General features: G+C 44.0%; 1 protein-coding gene across 3 annotated transcripts in view; it reads right to left on the bottom strand.

Moving 5' to 3' along the window:
* Positions 1-14,260: 14,260 nt before the first annotated feature.
* Positions 14,261-18,325, bottom strand: part of DYRK1A (dual specificity tyrosine phosphorylation regulated kinase 1A) — a 104,646-nt gene continuing 100,581 nt past the window's right edge. For all 3 annotated transcript variants that reach the window (XM_064705264.1, XM_064705254.1, XM_064705274.1), the window contains one exon: positions 14,261-17,764. In XM_064705264.1, coding sequence (XP_064561334.1) covers positions 17,141-17,764 — 624 coding nt within the window. In that variant the 3' untranslated portion in view covers positions 14,261-17,140. The remainder of the gene's footprint in view (positions 17,765-18,325) is intronic.

Genomic DNA, 18,325 nt, shown 5'->3' with positions numbered 1-18,325 from the left:
GGGTTTTTGGGTGCTTTTTTCAGTTTTGTTTGTTTGTTTGGGGTTTTTTTTTGCTGTTTCTTTGGGGTTTGGTTTTTTGGGGGTGTTTTGGTGTTTTTTTGTTTGGTTTTTTTTGTTTGTTTGGGGGTTTTGTTTTGTTTTTCATTTTTGGGTGCTTTTTCAGGGTTTTTTTGTTTGTTTGGGGGTTTTTTGCTGTTTCTTTGGGGTTTGGTTTTTTTGGGGGGTGTTTTGGTGTTTTTTGTTTGGTTTTTTTTTGTTTGTTTGGGGGTTTTTGTTTTGTTTTTTTTCATTTTGGGGTGCTTTTTTCAGGGTTTTTTTGTTTGTTTGTTTGGGGTTTTTTTTTTTACTGTTTTTTTGCTGGTTGGTTTTTTTGGGGTTTTTTGGGGTTTTTTTGTTTGGTTTTTGTTTGTTTGTTTGAGGGGTTTTGCTTGGTTTTTGGTTTTTGGGGGCTTTTTTCAGTTATGTTTGTTTGTTTGGGTTTTTTTTTGCTGTTTCTTTGGGGTTTGGTTTTTTTGGGGTGTTTTGGTGTTTTTTTGTTTGGTTTTTGTTTGTTTGGGGGTTTTTTTGCTGTTTTTTTGGGGGTTGGGTTTTTTGGGGGTTTTTGGGGGGTTTTTTGTTTGGTTGGTTTTGTTTGTTTGGGAGTTTTTGTTTTGTTTTTTCGTTTTTGGGTGCTTTTTTCAGGGTTTTTTTGTTTGTTTGGGTTTTTTTTTGCTGTTTTTTTGGGGGTTGTTTTTTGGGGGTTTTTTGGGTTTTTTTGTTTGTTTGGGGGTTTTTGTTTTGTTTTTTCGTTTTTGGGTGCTTTTTCAGTTTTTTTTTTGTTTGTTTGGGGGTTTTTTTGCTGTTTCTTTGGGGTTTGGTTTTTTTGGGGTGTTTTGGTGTTTTTTTGTTTGGTTTTTGTTTGTTTGGGGGTTTTTGTTTTGTTTTTTTCGTTTTGGGGTGCTTTTTTCAGGTTTTTTTTGTTTGGTTTTTTTTTTTTTTGCTGTTTTTTTGGGGGGGTTGGGTTTTTTGGGGTTTTTTGGGGTTTTTTTGTTTGGTTTTTGTTTGTTTGTTTGAGGGGTTTTGTTTGGTTTTTGGTTTTTGGGTGCTTTTTTCAGTTTTTTTTGTTTGTTTGGGGGTTTTTTGCTGTTTCTTTGGGGGTGTTTTGGTGTTTTTTGGTTTTTTTGGGTTTTTTTGTTTGTTTTTTTGGGTTTTCTTTTTTGCTGGTTTTTTTGGGGGTTGGGTTTTTTTGGGGTTTTTTGGGGTTTTTTTGTTTGGTTTTTTTTTGTTTGTTTGGGGGTTTTCGTTTTGTTTTTTCGTTTTTGGGTGCTTTTTCAGTTTTTTTTTGTTTGTTTGGGGGTTTTTTTGCTGTTTCTTTGGGGTTTGGTTTTTTTGGGGTGTTTTGGGGGTTTTTTGTTTGGTTGGTTTTTTTTGTTTGTTTGGGGGTTTTTGTTTTGTTTTTTCGTTTTTGGGTGCTTTTTTCAGGTTTTTTTTGTTTGTTTGGGGTTTTTTTTTGCTGTTTTTTTGGGGGGTTGGGTTTTTCGGGGGTTTTTTGGGTTTTTTTTGTTTGGTTTTTGTTTGTTTGTTTGGGGGGTTTTGTTTTGGTTTTTTCGGTTTTGGGTGCTTTTTCAGTTTTTTTTTGTTTGTTTGGGGGTTTTTGTTTTGTTTTTTCGTTTTTGGGTGCTTTTTCAGTTTTGTTTGTTTGTTTGTTTGGGGTTTTTTTGCTGTTTCTTTGGGGTTTGGTTTTTTTGGGGTGTTTTGGTGTTTTTTTGTTTGGTTTTTTTTGTTTGTTTCTTTGGGGGTTTTTGTTTTGTTTTTTTCGTTTTGGGGTGCTTTTTTCAGGTTTTTTTTGTTTGTTTGGGGGGGTTTTTTTGCTGTTTTTTTGGGGGGTTGGGTTTTTCGGGGGTTTTTTGGGGTTTTTCTGTTTGGTTTTTGTTTGTTTGGCGGTTTTTGTTTTGTTTTTTCGTTTTTGGGTGCTTTTTTCAGGTTTTTTTGTTTGTTTGGAGGGGTTTTTTTGCTGTTTTTTTGGGGTTTTTTGGGGTTTTTTTGTTTGGTTTTTGTTTGTTTGTTTGAGGGGTTTTGTTTTGTTTTTGGTTTTTGGGTGCTTTTTTCAGTTTTGTTTGTTTGTTTGGGGGTTTTTTGGGGGTTTGGGTTTTTTTGGGTTTTTTGGGTTTTTTTGTTTGGTTTTTTTTTGTTTGATTGAGGGTTTTTGTTTTGTTTTTGGGTGCTTTTTTCAGTTTTGTTTGTTTGTTTGGGGATTTTTTGTTGGTTTTTTTGGGTGTTTTTTTTGAGAGGGGGGGTTGTTGCTTATTTTGTTTGTTTGTTTGTTTTTTGTTCGTTTTTCGTTTTGGGGTTTTTTGGTTTTTTTTTCCTCAAGGGAGCTGAAGTTGTTGTGACACCAAATCAGGAAATTTTGTGTCGGGGCCCAGGTGCGTTGAGCTCAGGGCTGAGCAGGGATTCCTTTCCCAGATCGGAGCTGCAGAGCTGCTCACGCCGCTGCTTCGGAGGAGCCCTGGTGGCTCTGGGTGAGCAGCAGGAAACCTGTCCGGTTTTCGGCTGTTTGGGTGGCCTGGAAAGGCCCGGGGTGGCCTTGGGGCAGCCGCGTTTCAAAGGAACAGAAGAGGCTTCAGTTCTTTTCTCGGTCTCGGTGTTTATTAATTGTTTATCTAAAAGATTTTCTCTCGGCCCGACAGAGCTCTGCTCAGCAGCCAGCCATGAGCACACTCCCTGCCCTCCGGGCGGTCACCTATCTTTATACCCATTGTTACGTGTACAATATTTATCATTTTTCCCCAATACCTTTCACCCTTATTGCCCAGTGCACTTTTAGTAATGACCAATCCCAAAGTGCCACCATCACCACAGAAGATGGAGGAGAAGAAGAAGAAGAAGAAGGACAGGACACGCCCCAATTCCTCCATCTTACTTCTCTAAACCCCCCTGTACAGAAATCCTAAACCCTGTGTTTCACTCTCTAATTAACTGATCCCTTCACCATTCACCCCGGTGAAACCCTCCTGTCCTCATACAGGTGTCGTCTCCTGTGTGGGATCAAAGTCCAGCCACCAGACACTTCTGGAACATTCCAGGACTCCCGAGCCCCCCAAGGGTGCTCTCGGTGACACCTCAGTCCTGAGCTGCTGAGATCCCACAGAAACACAAGGAAATTTTACATGCAACAATTCATTCCTCGGTGGAATGAATTTTTATGTTTGGTTTCGTTCTGGTCCATGAAAATTGATGTTTTCCTCTAAATGTCTTCAGATTTGGAGCACTTGGAAGTGTCCATGCTACCACTGGTTCACAATTTACCATTTTCACGTGGAATCGGTGTCATGGTTTGAGAGGAAGCAAGGTTTTTTGGGATGCTGTGGTCAAACCAATCGTGCTTAGATTTGAATATTGGCACCACCTAATATTTGAATATTAGATTGAATATTGGCACCACCCTCAGGACATGGATCATCACCAAGGTGGGAAAAGCCCTCCAGGACCACCCAGTGCCACCCCAATCCCTGTCCCCAAGGCCACATCCAGACTGCTCTGGGACAATTCCAGAGACTCCACCTCCTTCACGACAGCCTGGATTTTTATATTAATACTGAAAAGAAGAGGAAAATTGGGGTTTTTTTGGTAAATGTTTCTCCTATAAAGTGCAAATCAGCCAGAGAGGCTCAAATCGTGCACAGAGATGGGAAGAAAAGAGGGAACTCTCAGCCAGACTCTTCCTTCAGCTGCATTTCATGGATCCCTGTTACCAGCCAGGTCTTCCCTTTCCACTCATTTTTTCCCTCCATATCCTCATCCTATCTCAGGAAAAACCCCTGTCCTTGCCTACTAAAATTCAGAATTGCATGAGAACGGTGGGTGGATCTCCTAAGGGTTTTATTCCTTTCTTTTTTGTGGCTCCCTTGAATTCTTCCCTTCCTTTGAGCTTTATCCCCTCCGCCCTGTTCCTGTCACGTTCCACCCGTGACTGATGTGCCCAAGTGCTCCCGCTCCGGGCCCTGGATCAGACCCAGCCACCTGATACAGCTCAGCTGTTTCTCCAAGGCTTTTCCTCTGCCCTGGGCTCGGGCAGCTCCAGAAACCTTCCCTTGCTAAGGGAGCTCCAGCTCCAGAAATCTGCGTTTTGCGTCCCATTCCTGCAGTGGCAGGACTGAGAAGCATCCCCGATAGCAAAGATGCCTTTGCTATTTTTACAGATCCCCCCAGCAGCATTTGTGCTCTCAGGTTTCCCCCCTGGCTGGCTCTGGGATTTTTCCCGTGTCTCTCATTATTAATAGCTGCTCCTCCTTCGTATCTCTTACCTCAAATCCACTCGCAGTTATTTCTGTGTTGACACTTGCAGCCTCTGCACTTTATCTGATCCATCAAGCGTGGCTTTCCCCTTCTGGAATTCTGTTCTGCTGATGCATCCCGGTCTGAGTTAGAACTTCTGCCTTGCAGCCCCAGAAACAGCACAAACTGCCCTTCTGCTGCACTGGAGCTTTTCAAGTTCCCCAGTGAACATCAAAACATCTTTTTGGTTTTCCCAAGTGGTGGAATTCAGCCTTGGGAAGTTTCTCTGCCCACGGCTCACCCAGAACTGCTGGACTCTGGGATTTTTGTTTCTTCAGCAGAGTCTTGTGAGCTTTTCCTTTGCCTCTTACTTGAGATCAGCCCCAAACTCCTCAGTAAATTCCCTGCTCCCACAGGGAAGGAGCAGGGACACCCATCCAGCAGAACCGGAATAATTTGTCCTGTTTGCTGGGTCGCTTTGTGCCCAAAAGAGAAGTTATTCCAACAGAACCAAAAAGACTGAAACAATCCTTTACAAAGAGCTCCTCTATCACAGATTTTTGCAGCAGGGTTTGTAAGTCAGAAAAAGCGAAGGAGTTTGGCTGAAGCTTCGTTGTTAAGAATCAGCTCAGAGCCCTTGACACAAAAATCAGGGGTTACCATTGCTCCAGAGCAGAAGGAAATTCAGGGTAAATTCAGGGCTGCACACACCTGAATTTACTGTCCCCACAACAAGGGGATGTGTCCAAAGACATTTCCTATCACAGAATCATGGAATGGTTTGGGTTGGAAGGGACCTCAAAGCTCACCCAGTGCCACCCCTGCCATGGCAGGGACACCTCCCACTGTCCCAGGCTGCTCCAGCCCCAGTGTCCAACCTGGCCTTGGGCACTGCCAGGGATCCAGGGGCAGCCACAGCTGCTCTGGGAATCCCATCCCAGGGCCTCCTCATCCTCCCAGGGAAAAAAATTCCTAATTATCTGATCTAAATTTGTAATTTTTCAGTGTGAAGCCATTCCCTGTGTGCTGTCCCTGCATCCCCTGGCAATTGTCTCTCTCCAGCTTTCCTGGGGCTCCTCCAGGCCCTGCAAGGCCGCCCTGAGCTCAGCCCAAAGCTTCTCCTGTGCAGGTGAGCAATGCCAGCTGTGCCAGCCTTTCCTGCCAGCAGAGCTGCTCCATCCCTCTGCCCATCCTGGAGCCTCCTCTGGGCTCTGCAGCAGCTCCAGCTCCTCCCTGGCTGGGGCAGGCTGCAGGTGGGAAATCACCTGGTGGGACACAATCCCAATCCCAATCCCAATCCCAATCCCAATCCCCATCCCTTCCTGCTGCCCACACACCTTTGGATGAAAGCACAGATAAAATATTCTCTCCTTCTCCTAAATCAACACTTGAGGAGAAATCCCATCAGGGTGTGTGGGATTAAACCAACTTCATCCCAGTTAACAAAAGCACCATCAGTGTCCCAGGCCGGACCAGATTTAATTTAAATTTTCCCGTTAAGAGAGCACCTTAAAGTGAAGTTAAACCAACTAAAAGTGAAAAGAATGAATGCTGAGGCTCTTGTTTGAACTGGCTTTAATTCTGCAGCCTCAGTGCAAAGCATGAGGCCCAGCAGGATCTGGAAAGCTGCTGCATCCAAAGATAGGCTCAGAATTTGGGAGTGCTGAGGGCGGCCAGAGCAGCAGCTAAAATTAGAGCGCAGCAGACCATGTCAGATATGTCAGGAACCCACTGCAAATTCAGTATTTTGAATGTTTTTCAAGCACGTCCTTCCACCCAGACACAGTGAAGTTTATTTCAGGTAATGATGGGGAGTTACCGCTCTGGATTTTTCAAAATTTGAGGAAAACAAGTCAGGAGAAAGGGCCCTGCTCAGATCTGCTTTTTCCTCCTTCTCCTGTTACCCCTCCTGAAGCCTTGGTTGGGTTTTACACCACGCCTGCCCCAGCTCCCAGCTGTGGCAGTTTGGCCAGGGCTCAGGAAAAATTTTTCCTCATCTTCAATAATTGGGATTGATGCCCCCAGGGCTGAGGGGGTTCTCCTCAGTGAGTTAATTCTGATTTTCCATTATCCATCATGATGCTTTCCCAGTGGATCCAGTGGGTTACACCACATGGAAAAATTTGGATTTTCCCACTCAAAAATTCCAGTCCATTGCAACTTTTCAAGCAAAACAATTTCACCTCATAAAGACAAAGTTGTGCAGAAGGCCTGATATAAATACCAATATAAATACCAATATTAATACCAATAGAAATACCTGGGGTATTATTAATTTCTACAGCATTTTCTTGTATTTTCTCATTAAATAATCAGCCTGAGTCTTTCCAAAGTTACCCAAAAAATCAGGCACCTGTTCAATACACCCTGCTGACCTTCTGCTTCACTCAGCCCATTGTTTTTTTGGCCCTGTGCCCTTGCATGGACACAGATTGGGATTTCCTGGGATCTCCTCCCAAATTCCACACGCAGCAAGGATGGCCAAGCAGCTTTTTGGGCCTGGAAGCAGCCAAGAAGTTTTTCCTAACCTTCAATAATAGGGATTGATGCCCCCAGGGCTGAGGGGGTTCTCCTCAGTGAGTTAATTCTGATTTACCATTATCCATCAGTGGATCCTGTGGGACCCATGGCAGTCAGTTACACCACATGGAAAAATTTGGATTTTCCCACTCAAAAATTGCAGTCCATTGCAACTTTTCAAGCCAAACAATTTCACCTCATAAAGACAAAGTTGTGCAGAAGGCCTGATATGAATACAATATAAATACCAATAGAAATACCAATAGAAATACCAGGTGTATTTTTAATTTCTACAGCATTTTCTTGTATTTTCTCATTAAATAATCAGCCTGAGTCTTTCCAAAGTTACCCAAAAAAATCAGGCACCTGTTCAATCCAGCCTGCTGACCTTTTGCTTCACTCAGCCCATTGTTTTTTTGGACCTGTGCCCTTGCATGGACACAGATTGGGATTTCCTGGCATCTCCTCCCAAACTCCACACGCAGCAAGGATGGCCAAGCAGCTTTTTGGGCCTGGAAGTAGCCAAGAAGTTTTTCCTAACCTTCAATAATTGGGATTGATGCCCCTCAGTGTCTTAATTCTGATTTTCCATTATCCATCATGATGCTTTCCCAGTGGATCCAGTGAGTTACACCACATGGAAAAATTTGGATTTTCCCACTCAAAAATTGCAGTCCATTGCAACTTTTCAAGCCAAACAATTTCACCTCATAAAGACAAAGTTGTGCAGAAGGCCTGATATGAATACCAATATAAATACCAATATAAATACCAATATAAATACCAGGTGTATTTTTAATTTCTGCAGGGTTTTTTTGCTTTTTCTCATTAAATAATCAGCCTGAGTCTTTCTAAATCTACCCAAAAAATCAGGCACCTGTTCAATCCAGCCTGCTGACCTTCTGCTTCACTCAGCCCATTGTTTTTTTGGATTTGTCCGTACAATCCAGGTCTCTGCCTTCCAGTCTCCATCCAGGAGAGCTTTTCCATCCCCTTCAGCCGCAGATATCCCAGTGCCATTCCCGGGATTCCGGCCCCAGGGAGCCTCCTCAGGTTTCCCCTCAACTCTGTCCCAGTTTGCTGCATCATTTCTGGGATTTGCCATCGCCCCCTTCCCAAACGGCTGCTGAGGATGCAGGAAATGAGAAAATCCTCGCGCCAGGACAGGCTGGGACTCCCAACATTTTTTTCCCCTGGAAATTTCCAATTTAGGGAGAAAAGCTCTCTCAATCATATTCACACCTGAAAGCAAAAGGTTATAAAGACAAAAAACGAAACAGAAAATGGGGAAATAGTTGAATAAAAACTAAAAAGTATTAATGGAGCATTTACAGGTCCAGTGGAATCTGATTAGAATTATAGAGGGGAAAAAAGCACCAAAAAAACAAGAAACAAAGGATTTTCTTTAATTCTTCAGAAGTAAGAATAAAGAAAGAAAAGGATGGGGGAGAAAAAGATCTGCAAAAGAGTGGAAATAAGCAGGAAGAGTTAGAAGGATTGAAAAGAGAGGGGAAAAGGGAAAGAAAAAAAGGAAAAGGGAAAAGGAAAAGGAAAAGGAAAAAAAAAGAAAAAGAAAAGAAAAGAAAAGGAAAAGGAAAAGGAAAAGGAAAAGAAAAAAGAAAAGGAAAAGGAAAAGAAAGAGAAAAAAAAAAGAAAAGAAAAAAAAAAGAAAAAGAAAAAGAAAAAGAAAAAGAAAAAAAAGAAAAGAAAAAGAAAAGAAAAAGAAAAGAAAAAGAAAAAGAAAAAAGAAAAAGAAAAGAGAAAAAAAGAAAAAGAAAAAGAAAAAGAAAAAGAAAAAGGAAAAAGAAAAAGAAAAAAAGAAAAAGAAAAAGAAAAAGAAAAAAAGAAAAAAAGAAAAGCAGAGAAAAGTCTCATGAAGTAAAACTGAAAAGTATAAGGAAGAAAAGTGGAAAAGAAAAAGCAAAAAGATGAAAAGCAGAAAAGTCTTTAGTACTGAAAGTATAAGGAGTGGGAATAACAACATGAAACAAAAGGAAATTATAAGAATAGAAAAGCAAGGAAAAGGTAAGGAAGGAAGGGGGGGAGAAAGAAATTAAATTACCCAGAAAAAGCATGGAAGAGATGGGAAAAATGGGAAAAGTCAAAGCAGGGAAAACCAGGGAGGGGATGGAAAAAGGAGCAAAGGGAAGAAGAAATGGACCTGGAAAACATTTGGAAAAAAGTGGAGGAGGAAGGGAGAAAAAAATTTGAAAAGCACTGAAGTGAGGAAAGGAAGCACAGAAGTATCCAAAAATATTGAAATTATGGGGAAAAAAGAAAGGGAAAAGAGAAAAGATTGGAAAGAAGAGGGAGGAAAAACATGAAGGGAAAGCAAAGTGGGGGGAAACAAATGCAAATCAAGGGGGGCAAAGGAAGTGGGAAAGACAGGCAGGAAAAAAACAAGCAGGAAAGATGGGAAGTGAAAAGAAAATACAGGGGAAATAATGAAAATTAAGGGGGGTTTAGAAAGATCCTGAAAAAATAATGGAAGAGAACTCCAAGGAAGGAAGGAAAAGTCAGAGCAGGGGAAAATCTGAAAGCACCAAGGAGAAAAAGGAAAAAAAAGGAAAGACTTGGGAGGAAACCAAAAGGGAAAAGAGGAAGAAGAGGAAGGGAAGAGCAGGGGATGGGGAGAAAGAAAAAACAGAGAAAGAATGGCAGGAAAACAAACGCAAGGAAGGCACAGGAAAAGCTGTGAAAAGAGAGGAAGAGAATAAAGAAATACAGGGAGAAGGAAAAGCAGAAACGATTGGGAAAGCAACAGCGGACAGAAACCAGGGAAAAGCAGTGGGGAAAGAAGGGAAAGGCAGAGATGGAAAAAGAAGGGGAGGGGAAAGAAAAGCAGAAAATTCAAAGCTGAAAGATTGGAAAAGGAGGGAAAATGTGAAAAGGGAGAAAAATTGTAGGGAAGGGGAGAAGGGTCAGAGTGGAAAGCAGGGAAGGGGAAGGAGAAGCACTGAGAAAGAACAGGAATTTGGGATGGGAACATAAAAGACTTTGAAGAGGGAAATGAGCTACAGTTTCAACTGAGAACCAAAGGAAAAGGGCACTGAAATTCTTCCTGCCAAAGTGACAATGCTGGATTGTGACAGAACTCCATCACTGCTCCCATGAAGGAACTCTGGGACACCTCTGCTTTTCCAGAGATTCCTGATTTCTCCTCCAGGTCACTGAGGCTCCAGCTTTGAGAATTTCCTTCCCAAATGGGGAATGGGCACAGCCCTGAGGCTGCCAGAGCTGCAGGAGAGTTTGGAGAGCTCTGACAGGGATTGGGATGGTTGGGATGGTTGGGATTGTTGGGATGGTTGGGATTGTTGGGATGGTTGGGATGGTTGGGATTGCTGGGGGGCCTGGGCAGGGCCAGGAGCTGGAATGGATGATCCCTGTGGATTCTTCCCACTCAGGACATTCCATGGTTCTGTGGTTGAATTCCCTCAGCTTACTCTTGACTCCAAATGCCTCCAAATCGGGACTTTCCTTGGAGTACAACTCAGGAAAGGTTTTTGTTGAGCTCAGCTCAATGGGCTCCGTTCAGGACGAGCCTTTCTGCCTGTCCTGGGTAAAGGGAGCTCCATCATCATCATCATCATCACCATCATCATCATCATCAATCACCATCATCATCCCTGCAGCCTCAGAATTATCAATTCCATCCACCAGGTGCTGCTGTTGATGGGAAGGAGTCCTGGATTCCTGCCTGACAGGAAAATCTGAAGGGAAAGAGAGCTTGGAAATGGTAAAGATGTCCCCAGGAAAGGGGAAAAGAGATCCCGAGGAAAGATTTCATTTTTTGGATTTTCTGCTTGAGATCTTCCATGAATTTCTTTAGGACAAACATTTGATTTTTCCATGTATCATTTTCCATCTATCATTTTCCAATCATTAACTCCCTGGTTTTGGAAAATCACATCCATCAAATCCATCTCCTTTCTCTAGGGGAGGCCCACAGGAGGGGGATTTGGTTATTAATTTGCTTATTAGTTTGGTTATTAATTTGGTTATTAATTTCTCCTGCCTTAGCCACGCTCCTCTTTTATTACTCAACACCACAAGCAATACCCATAAAACCTGAAGTTTCAAGAAATTGTTAAAACTCCTGTGATTTCCAAAAGAGATTAATAAATCAGTGCTCAGCAGGACTCGGTGATCACACAACAGATTTGACAAGTTTTAAACTCATTTTTAACAGAATCAAAGAAAGCTTTGGGTTGGGAGAGACGTTAAAAATCCATTTCCACCCCGTGCCATGGCAGGGACACCTCCCACTGTCCCAATGTCCTTTGCCAGTTTTACCCCTCATGGTAAAAAATGCCTTTCTTATATTTACCCTAAATCAGCTCCTTGATGCTGGAAGCCATTCCTGTGTCCGGTCCCTCCATCCCTTGTCCCCAGTCCAGGACATTCCTGGAGCCCCTTTGGGCACCACAAGGGGCTCTGAGGTGTCCCTGGAGCCTTCTCCCGGCTGAACCAGCCCAGCTGTGATTAACCCTGATGCTCCACAACATCCACCATAAAACACGAGCAGCAGCTTTGACAAACCCCTCAGGTTTAGGCAGATCCCGTAAATTTGCCAGGGCTCCTATGGAGAAGTGCTGAAATCGAATCAAGGCTCCTTCATCAGTGAGGAAGGAACAGCTCAACAATAATCAGTGAGGTGGAAAACTAAAAACCAACTGCAAATTTCCAACATGAAGAACCTGTAGAACCCCACAAAAACAGGGCTGTGGAACAGAAAACCACTGCTTGAGCAGGTGCCATCCTTTCCTGTGCAGGTATTGTGCATTTAACGTGAATCATTCCAAGTAAAATATCACAGAATCCCTGAGGCTGGAAAAGCCCTCCCAGCCCATGGAGTCCCAGCTGTGCCCGTGCCCAAATTATCAAATATTAGGCCCAAGAGACTGAGGAAAGGAGCAAGACTTGAAGCAGGCTGGTCTCATGGCTGGTAAAACTCAAACCATCAGAGAAGTGGAAAGGAGTCAAAACATATCCTATTGAAAATACACCTTTTCATAGAGATTGGTGATGTGATTTTGGTTATCAGCTTGCTTTCTGCCACAGCAGCTGTGGCTGGAAGTGTCCAAGGCCAGGATGGGCCTTGGAGCAGCCTGGGACAGTGGAAGGCGTCCCTGTCCATGGCAGGGGTGGCACTGGGTGGGCTTTGAGGTCCTTTCCAACCCAAACCATTCCATGGCTCTGTGATGCCTGAGCTGAGCCTGAGGAATGACTCCCACAGCCAAATCCTTCCTGTCAGGATCAGCAACGGAGTGGGCAGGGCCCAGAGAGCACCAACGTGTTAAAGGAACACACAGAGAAAGCAAAATTCCTGTTCTTGCCTCTGAGTTCACAATGCAACAGTTCCCCAGAATCCCAAAATCCCTGGGGCTGGCACAGCCCTGCCAGCCCATGCAGTGCCAGCTGTGCCCCATGGGCACCTTGTGCCCAGCCCAGAGCACTCAGTGCCACCTCCAGGGGACACCTGCAGGGATGGGCACTGCAAAGCTCCCTGGGCAGCCCCTGCCAAGGCCTGAGCTCCCTTTCCATGGGCAAATTGCTGCTGCTGTCCCAGCTGAGCCTGCCCTGGCCCAGCCTGAGGCCGCTCCCTCTGCTCCTGTCCCTGTTCCCTGGGAGCAGAGCCCGACCCCCCCGGCTGTGCCCTCCTGGCAGGGCCTTGTGCAGAGCCACGAGGGCCCCTGAGCCTCCTTTGCTCCAGCCCCAGCCCCTTCCAGCTCCTCAGGGATTCTGCAGCCCCTTCCAGCTCCTCAGGGATTCTGCAGCCCCTTCCAGCTCCCTCAGGGATTCTGCAGCCCCTTCCAGCTCCCTCAGGGATTCTGCAGCCCCTTCCAGCTCCTCAGGGATTCTGCAGCCCCTTCCAGCTCCCTCAGGGATTCTGCAGCCCCTTCCCAGCCCCTCAGGGATTCTCCAGCCCCTTCCAGCTCCCTCAGGGATTCTCCAGCCCCTTCCAGCTCCCTCAGGGATTCTGCAGCCCCTGCCCAGCTCCCTCAGCCCCTCCTGGCAGGGCCTTGTGCAGAGCCACAAGGGCCTCCCCGAGAGAATTCCAATAAATAAATCATCCAAAAGTCAGGCTAAACACCAACGACCCTCAGGAGATAACTCCCAGCAGTATCCCTACTCTGCAGCCACTTCTCCGTGTGTTTTTGACCAGACAGACATTTCCTTTCTATCCAAAATTCTAGATTGATCTTATTGGAATAAATCTGTTCTATAAACCAACACAACAGGTTCTGTGCCACCAGGCTGGAATCTGCATTCACTCCCTCCTCAGGAAGGATGTTCCTGATCGGCTTCAACAGGAATTCTTCCACAGAGGATCTTCAAAGATTTTTTCAGCTGTCCAGTGCGAAGCATGAGCACATGGATGGTGTGATGGAAACAAGGATGGCAGAGTGACAAATCATGGAGGTGAAGTCACATTTCCAGGTGGATCCAAGCCCTGTGGCATGCAGGCCCCTGCAGACACCACGGTACTTACAGGATGGAATCCCAAATCCTGGCACGGCAGCCATTCCCAAGCACTGAGCAATCAGCATGGAGAACCACCTACATTTACAATCTTTTAATGCCAAGAACTGAGGCTGAAAGGCCGAGAGCTGCGATGCTGGCGGGGATGAACAGACAAGGAACCGAGAGAGAGGCCCAGGGATGCGCCTGCAGCTCCTGCACAGGCCCAGCAGCGCTGGCAGCACCCAGGGCTGGGGCAGCAATTCCAGCTTTCACAATAGGTTTGAAAACACCTGAGCTTTCTGAAGAGCCACAAGAGCTTTACAGTTAACGGATCTGAGGAGGTTCATCAAGTGAATATATTTTTACGTGGAACAGTTTCAAAGTGGAGCTGCTCCTCCTGTTGTGCCAGGCTCTGGTGGCCACCAGAGCTGAAGGAGGAGCTGGGAATAACCCGGCTGAATCACTCCAGAGAACTCCTGGAAAACCTGGCAGAACCTGCAGCAAAATCAGCTTTTTCCCAACCAGCTCCTCCTGCACCCCCAGCCAGGGAGGTGGATGCAGGAGGAGCTGGGCTGGGCTCGGGGATAACACCAGGCCTGTCCCAAAATCCCATTCCGTGGCCCCAAAAGCAGCTCAGCTGGGACGGGAGGGAGCTGCAGAGCACACCAGGACACTCGGCCTGAGAGATGAGCATCACAGAGCTCCAGCTGCATCCAGCAGAGCTCTGCTCACACATCAGCGACCTGCAGACCTCGCTGGTTTTCAATTAAAAACTCCAAATTAGCTGTTACGCCTCCAACTTTTACTTTCATATTTTTAAGTCTGTTTCAATGTATCTGATATTTACACATTATAGTATAATTATACCTACCATACCATGGCTTGGAGTAGGTTAATTGCATAGGAAGACTTACTACGTTTACATTTTTTTCTTTGTTTTTTTTTTTTCCTTAAATTACTCTTATTTTTTTTTCCTTTTTTTTTTTTTTTTCCTTTTTAAAAAGCACAGTAAAGAGTCTGAGGACAAATTATTCAACTGTTTATCATACATAAGACTGCATGACTATAATACAAAGGGCTTGTCTTTTCATTTAACGTTACAATATACACAGCAAGTCCGGACTAGATCTTACAATCTGAACACAGGTATTTAACCTTTTCCATGCTGTTTATGTTTACAATGCACAGAAGTCCTGTAACCAAACTGTGTAGTAAAGCACACAAAACTGGACTGTAACATAACACAGTATGCAGAAGCACTGGATTTTATGATTTTTTTTTTGTTTTGTTTTGTTTTGTTTTTCTTCTTGATGTAGAGGTTGTTTCTTTGAACTGCTTTAGGTTTGGTGGGGGTTTTTTGGCGCTTGCTAAGGGGTGGCGCGTGGTGTTACCCAGATTCCACATTACCCTTCTGTTCCTAGACAGCAGTAAGAACTGGATTCCTTTGATTTGATATTGCTAAACTCAGCATTCTTTTCTAAGGTGACAGCCTTCCAAATCCCACAAACTTCTCTGAATTACTGAGCTTCAAAAGAAAACCAAACAACAACAACAAAAAAAAAAATAAACGGGGGAAAAAAAATCTGCTTTCATCCACGGGGTTGATGTGTTGGTATAAAATGAAATATTTGATTAGGAAAATCATGATTTACAAAAGAAAACCTAATCCCAAGGATTCATTCCCATTTACATGGTAGTCAGCTGCTGTGTTGCCACTGTGAGTATAAAAAATTCCACCTTTTTGACTGAAAAAACGACTTGGCCGCATGGAATTGCCCATTTTCTGCTGGAATTAACTTTTCCAAGGGCTGACTGGCAGAGGTAGATCACTGCTTCTGTAAGAGAGGATGGGCAACACTGTTCATCTGGGATGGGCAAGCAAGAACTCACCTTCATTCCTTCACCAAGGTGGTTTTTCCTCATGCAGCTTTCTTTTTTTTTTTCCTTCTCCCACAAAATAAAAATTAAAATTAAATCTCTTGGATGGGCCCATAAATTTTGCAACTGCCAAGCTGACTGTGTTATATTAAGGCAGCGTTACCCAAAAATTAGGCACCTGTTAAATACAGCCTGCTAACCTCAGGTCTCCCTTGAGGGTTTTGCTTTACTCAGCCTATTATTATTATTTTTTTTTTTTTGGACCTGTTCATGCAATCAAGGTCTTTGCCTTCAAGTTTACAATTTTGTTAATAAGGAATACAAGAATCAACTGCTGGTTTCATAGCTTCTGGATCTAGTGTCCCTTTTAACCTTCAGAAGCCTGAACACATTGATAATGTAACAGATGTTATAGTCTCCAAGTAGATGTCAATCTATTATCTTCAGTACACAGATTGCTGTAAATGTATTGGCTATGAATTCAACAACAGTTCCAGTTTTGTTTAAGCAATAGTACAGCCATAATTTTTTCAACTGACATTTAAAAATGGTCTAGTTACACCTTGTGTCAAAGTGCAGAACTGCTACATTATTGGTTACAGACATCTATGTGCTATAAAAACAGCTTTGGTACAATAAATTATCAAAAAAGAAAATAAATTTTTGTAAAATTCACAGCATAATTGTGAGGCAAAAAAGCAGTCACATAAAATTCTGCATTTTTTTTTTTTTTTAAAAATGTTCAGGATGAACAGAAGACGTCTTTGTGCAGAAGTAATGGTGGAGAAAACCACGTGCCGAGAAAAAAGCAAAAGAAAAAAGTAAAAAGCAGGAAGGGACACAGTTGTAGCTATTTCCATCAAACGCAAACCACTACTCCTGTGACCTTCAACCAATAAGGAAGTCAACTTTATGACACACGCAAAGTGACCTTGCAATACCTTACAATAAGTGGGTCACAAAAGTCTATTTTTTTTTTAAAAGAAAGGCCTCTTGAATTACCCATTCTCTGTGTTTTCAGCATTAAGGACTGTCTGCAAAAGCATGTCCAAAAGTGATTGCATCTGAAATGGTAGGCTCTTCTAACTTAAGAGTCCAAATCCATAAGGCCAAAGGTTATCCCAAAGACCACCACTCAGACCTCCCCAGGACTGGCCAGGACCGACCCGTTGATTGCTTCTCAGTGCACCTCAGTTATGAAACCAGTCAGATTTCCATCCTAACTGCCCGCGGGCTCCCAAAGGTGGCACCCACAGAATTCCCATCACAATTGCTGCTTTGATCCTCAGTAGATTCAGAAAAGGAGAGTTCTGCTCACCGCCACTTCGCATGCTCAATGTGCCTCACAAACTCCGTCACAACCGTCCCTTTTTACAGCTGAAGAATAATATATTTGTGTCATCTGAAGGTCCCTCTTTCTTACAGTACTGCATTTCTGTGCCCGTGGTTGTTTGGGGAACTAAAAAAAATATATATATTACTCACTCCCCCTCCCACCCAAAAAAACTTCAAAGGGCCTTTTTTTAGAAATCATGTGCAATGCCTTTAAAAAGAAACTAGTTTGCAACTATGACTAACATTTGAACAATAACCCCTGTCGAATGAGAGCAAAAAAAAAAATTTTAAAATTAAAATTAAAGTTAAAATTAAAATTAAAAAAATCAAAACCCCTCCCCCAAAAAAACCAAACTATGACTAGGTTGTGGCAAGTTAAAATGGGGGAAGCAAAAGGTGAACACCACTAAGCTATCCGTTAAGGTGGGTCCAGACATGGCTCTTAAAAATAAACCAACCAAAAAAACCTCCCCCCAGCAAAAAACCAACAAAACAAAAAACTTCATTGTCCCTTTGCAATCTTTTCAAGTTTAAAAAAATAGTCAACTTTGCCCTCCTGTAGCGGTTCAGTGAGTTTATCTCCTTCTGATTCAAGCAGCTTTGCACTTTGTTTGCTTTTTTTTTTTTTTTGGAAAAACACCACTTCTATAAAAACACACAAGAAACAAACTTAGTTTCAGTTTAGTCACGAGCTAGCCACAGGACTTTGCTGAACACAAACTCCTGTCATGGGAGACTCTTCTCTATCAATGCCTTGCCTCATGGCAAGGTGTCCTTCAGTCATGTAATGAGCAGGACCTGTATTAGCAGAGAACTGGTACGTGGGATGTCCAGCTATGCCAGTTTCTTGGCGCGGATTAGAGTAGACTGTTAAATTCATGTCCATAGCTCCGTTCTGTCCAAAGTCCAAGGTATTAGCAGCCACTGGGCGGTTCTGATAGGCCTGATTGCCTTGGTTACCAGTAGAGGAGGAAGATGTAGAGGAAGAAGTAGTTGAGGAAGACAGGGATGTCATGGAGTGGTGACTGTGGCCCACCTCCATAGAATCCTGGGTGGAGGAGCTGTTTGTTGGAGAATTGTAGACTCTCGGCCTGGTCCGGCTGCCCAAGGCTTGCTGTCCATGGTGGTGGTGGTGGTGGTGGTGATGGTGGTGGTGGTGGGAGCTGTTGCCGTGGTGATGGTGTAATGCGTTCTGTTGCTGAGGGTTGACATGGAAGGTGGTTTCCTGAACCGGGTGGTTCTCCACGGTGACCTGGGTGGGAGCTTCGGTGGCTGTCCAACCGATGGGAGGGGGAAACTGCTGCCGAACCTGCACAGTGCCAAAATGACAGCGCTGACTCACGGCTGTGCTTCCGCCCACGCACAGAATCCTAACGGCTGGAAAACTCCATCCAACCATCCAACACCATCCAAGCATCCAACACCATCCAACACCATCCAACCATCCAACACCATCCAAGCATCCAACACCATCCAACACCATCCAAGCATCCAACACCATCCAAGCATCCAACACCATCCAACACCATCCAACCATCCAACCATCCAAGCATCCAACACCATCCAACCATCCAACACCATCCAACACCATCCAACCATCCAACACCATCCAACCATTCAAAACCATCCAGTCATCCAAGACCATCCAACACCATCCAACCATCCAACACCATCCAACACCATCCAACACCATCCAACCATCCAACACCATCCAAGCATCCAACACCATCCAACACCATCCAAAACCATCCAACACCATCCAACCATCCAAAACCATCCAGTCATCCAAGACAATCCAAGACCATCCAACCATCCAACACCATCCAACACCATCCAACCATCCAAAACCATTCAGTCATCCAACACCATC

The sequence above is a fragment of the Zonotrichia leucophrys genome, chromosome 1 (assembly GCF_028769735.1).
Source record: "Zonotrichia leucophrys gambelii isolate GWCS_2022_RI chromosome 1, RI_Zleu_2.0, whole genome shotgun sequence".
Taxonomy (NCBI): Eukaryota; Metazoa; Chordata; class Aves; order Passeriformes; family Passerellidae; genus Zonotrichia; species Zonotrichia leucophrys.
The sequence above is the reverse complement of the archived record's forward strand: the minus strand, read 5'-3'. Positions and strand labels throughout refer to the sequence as shown.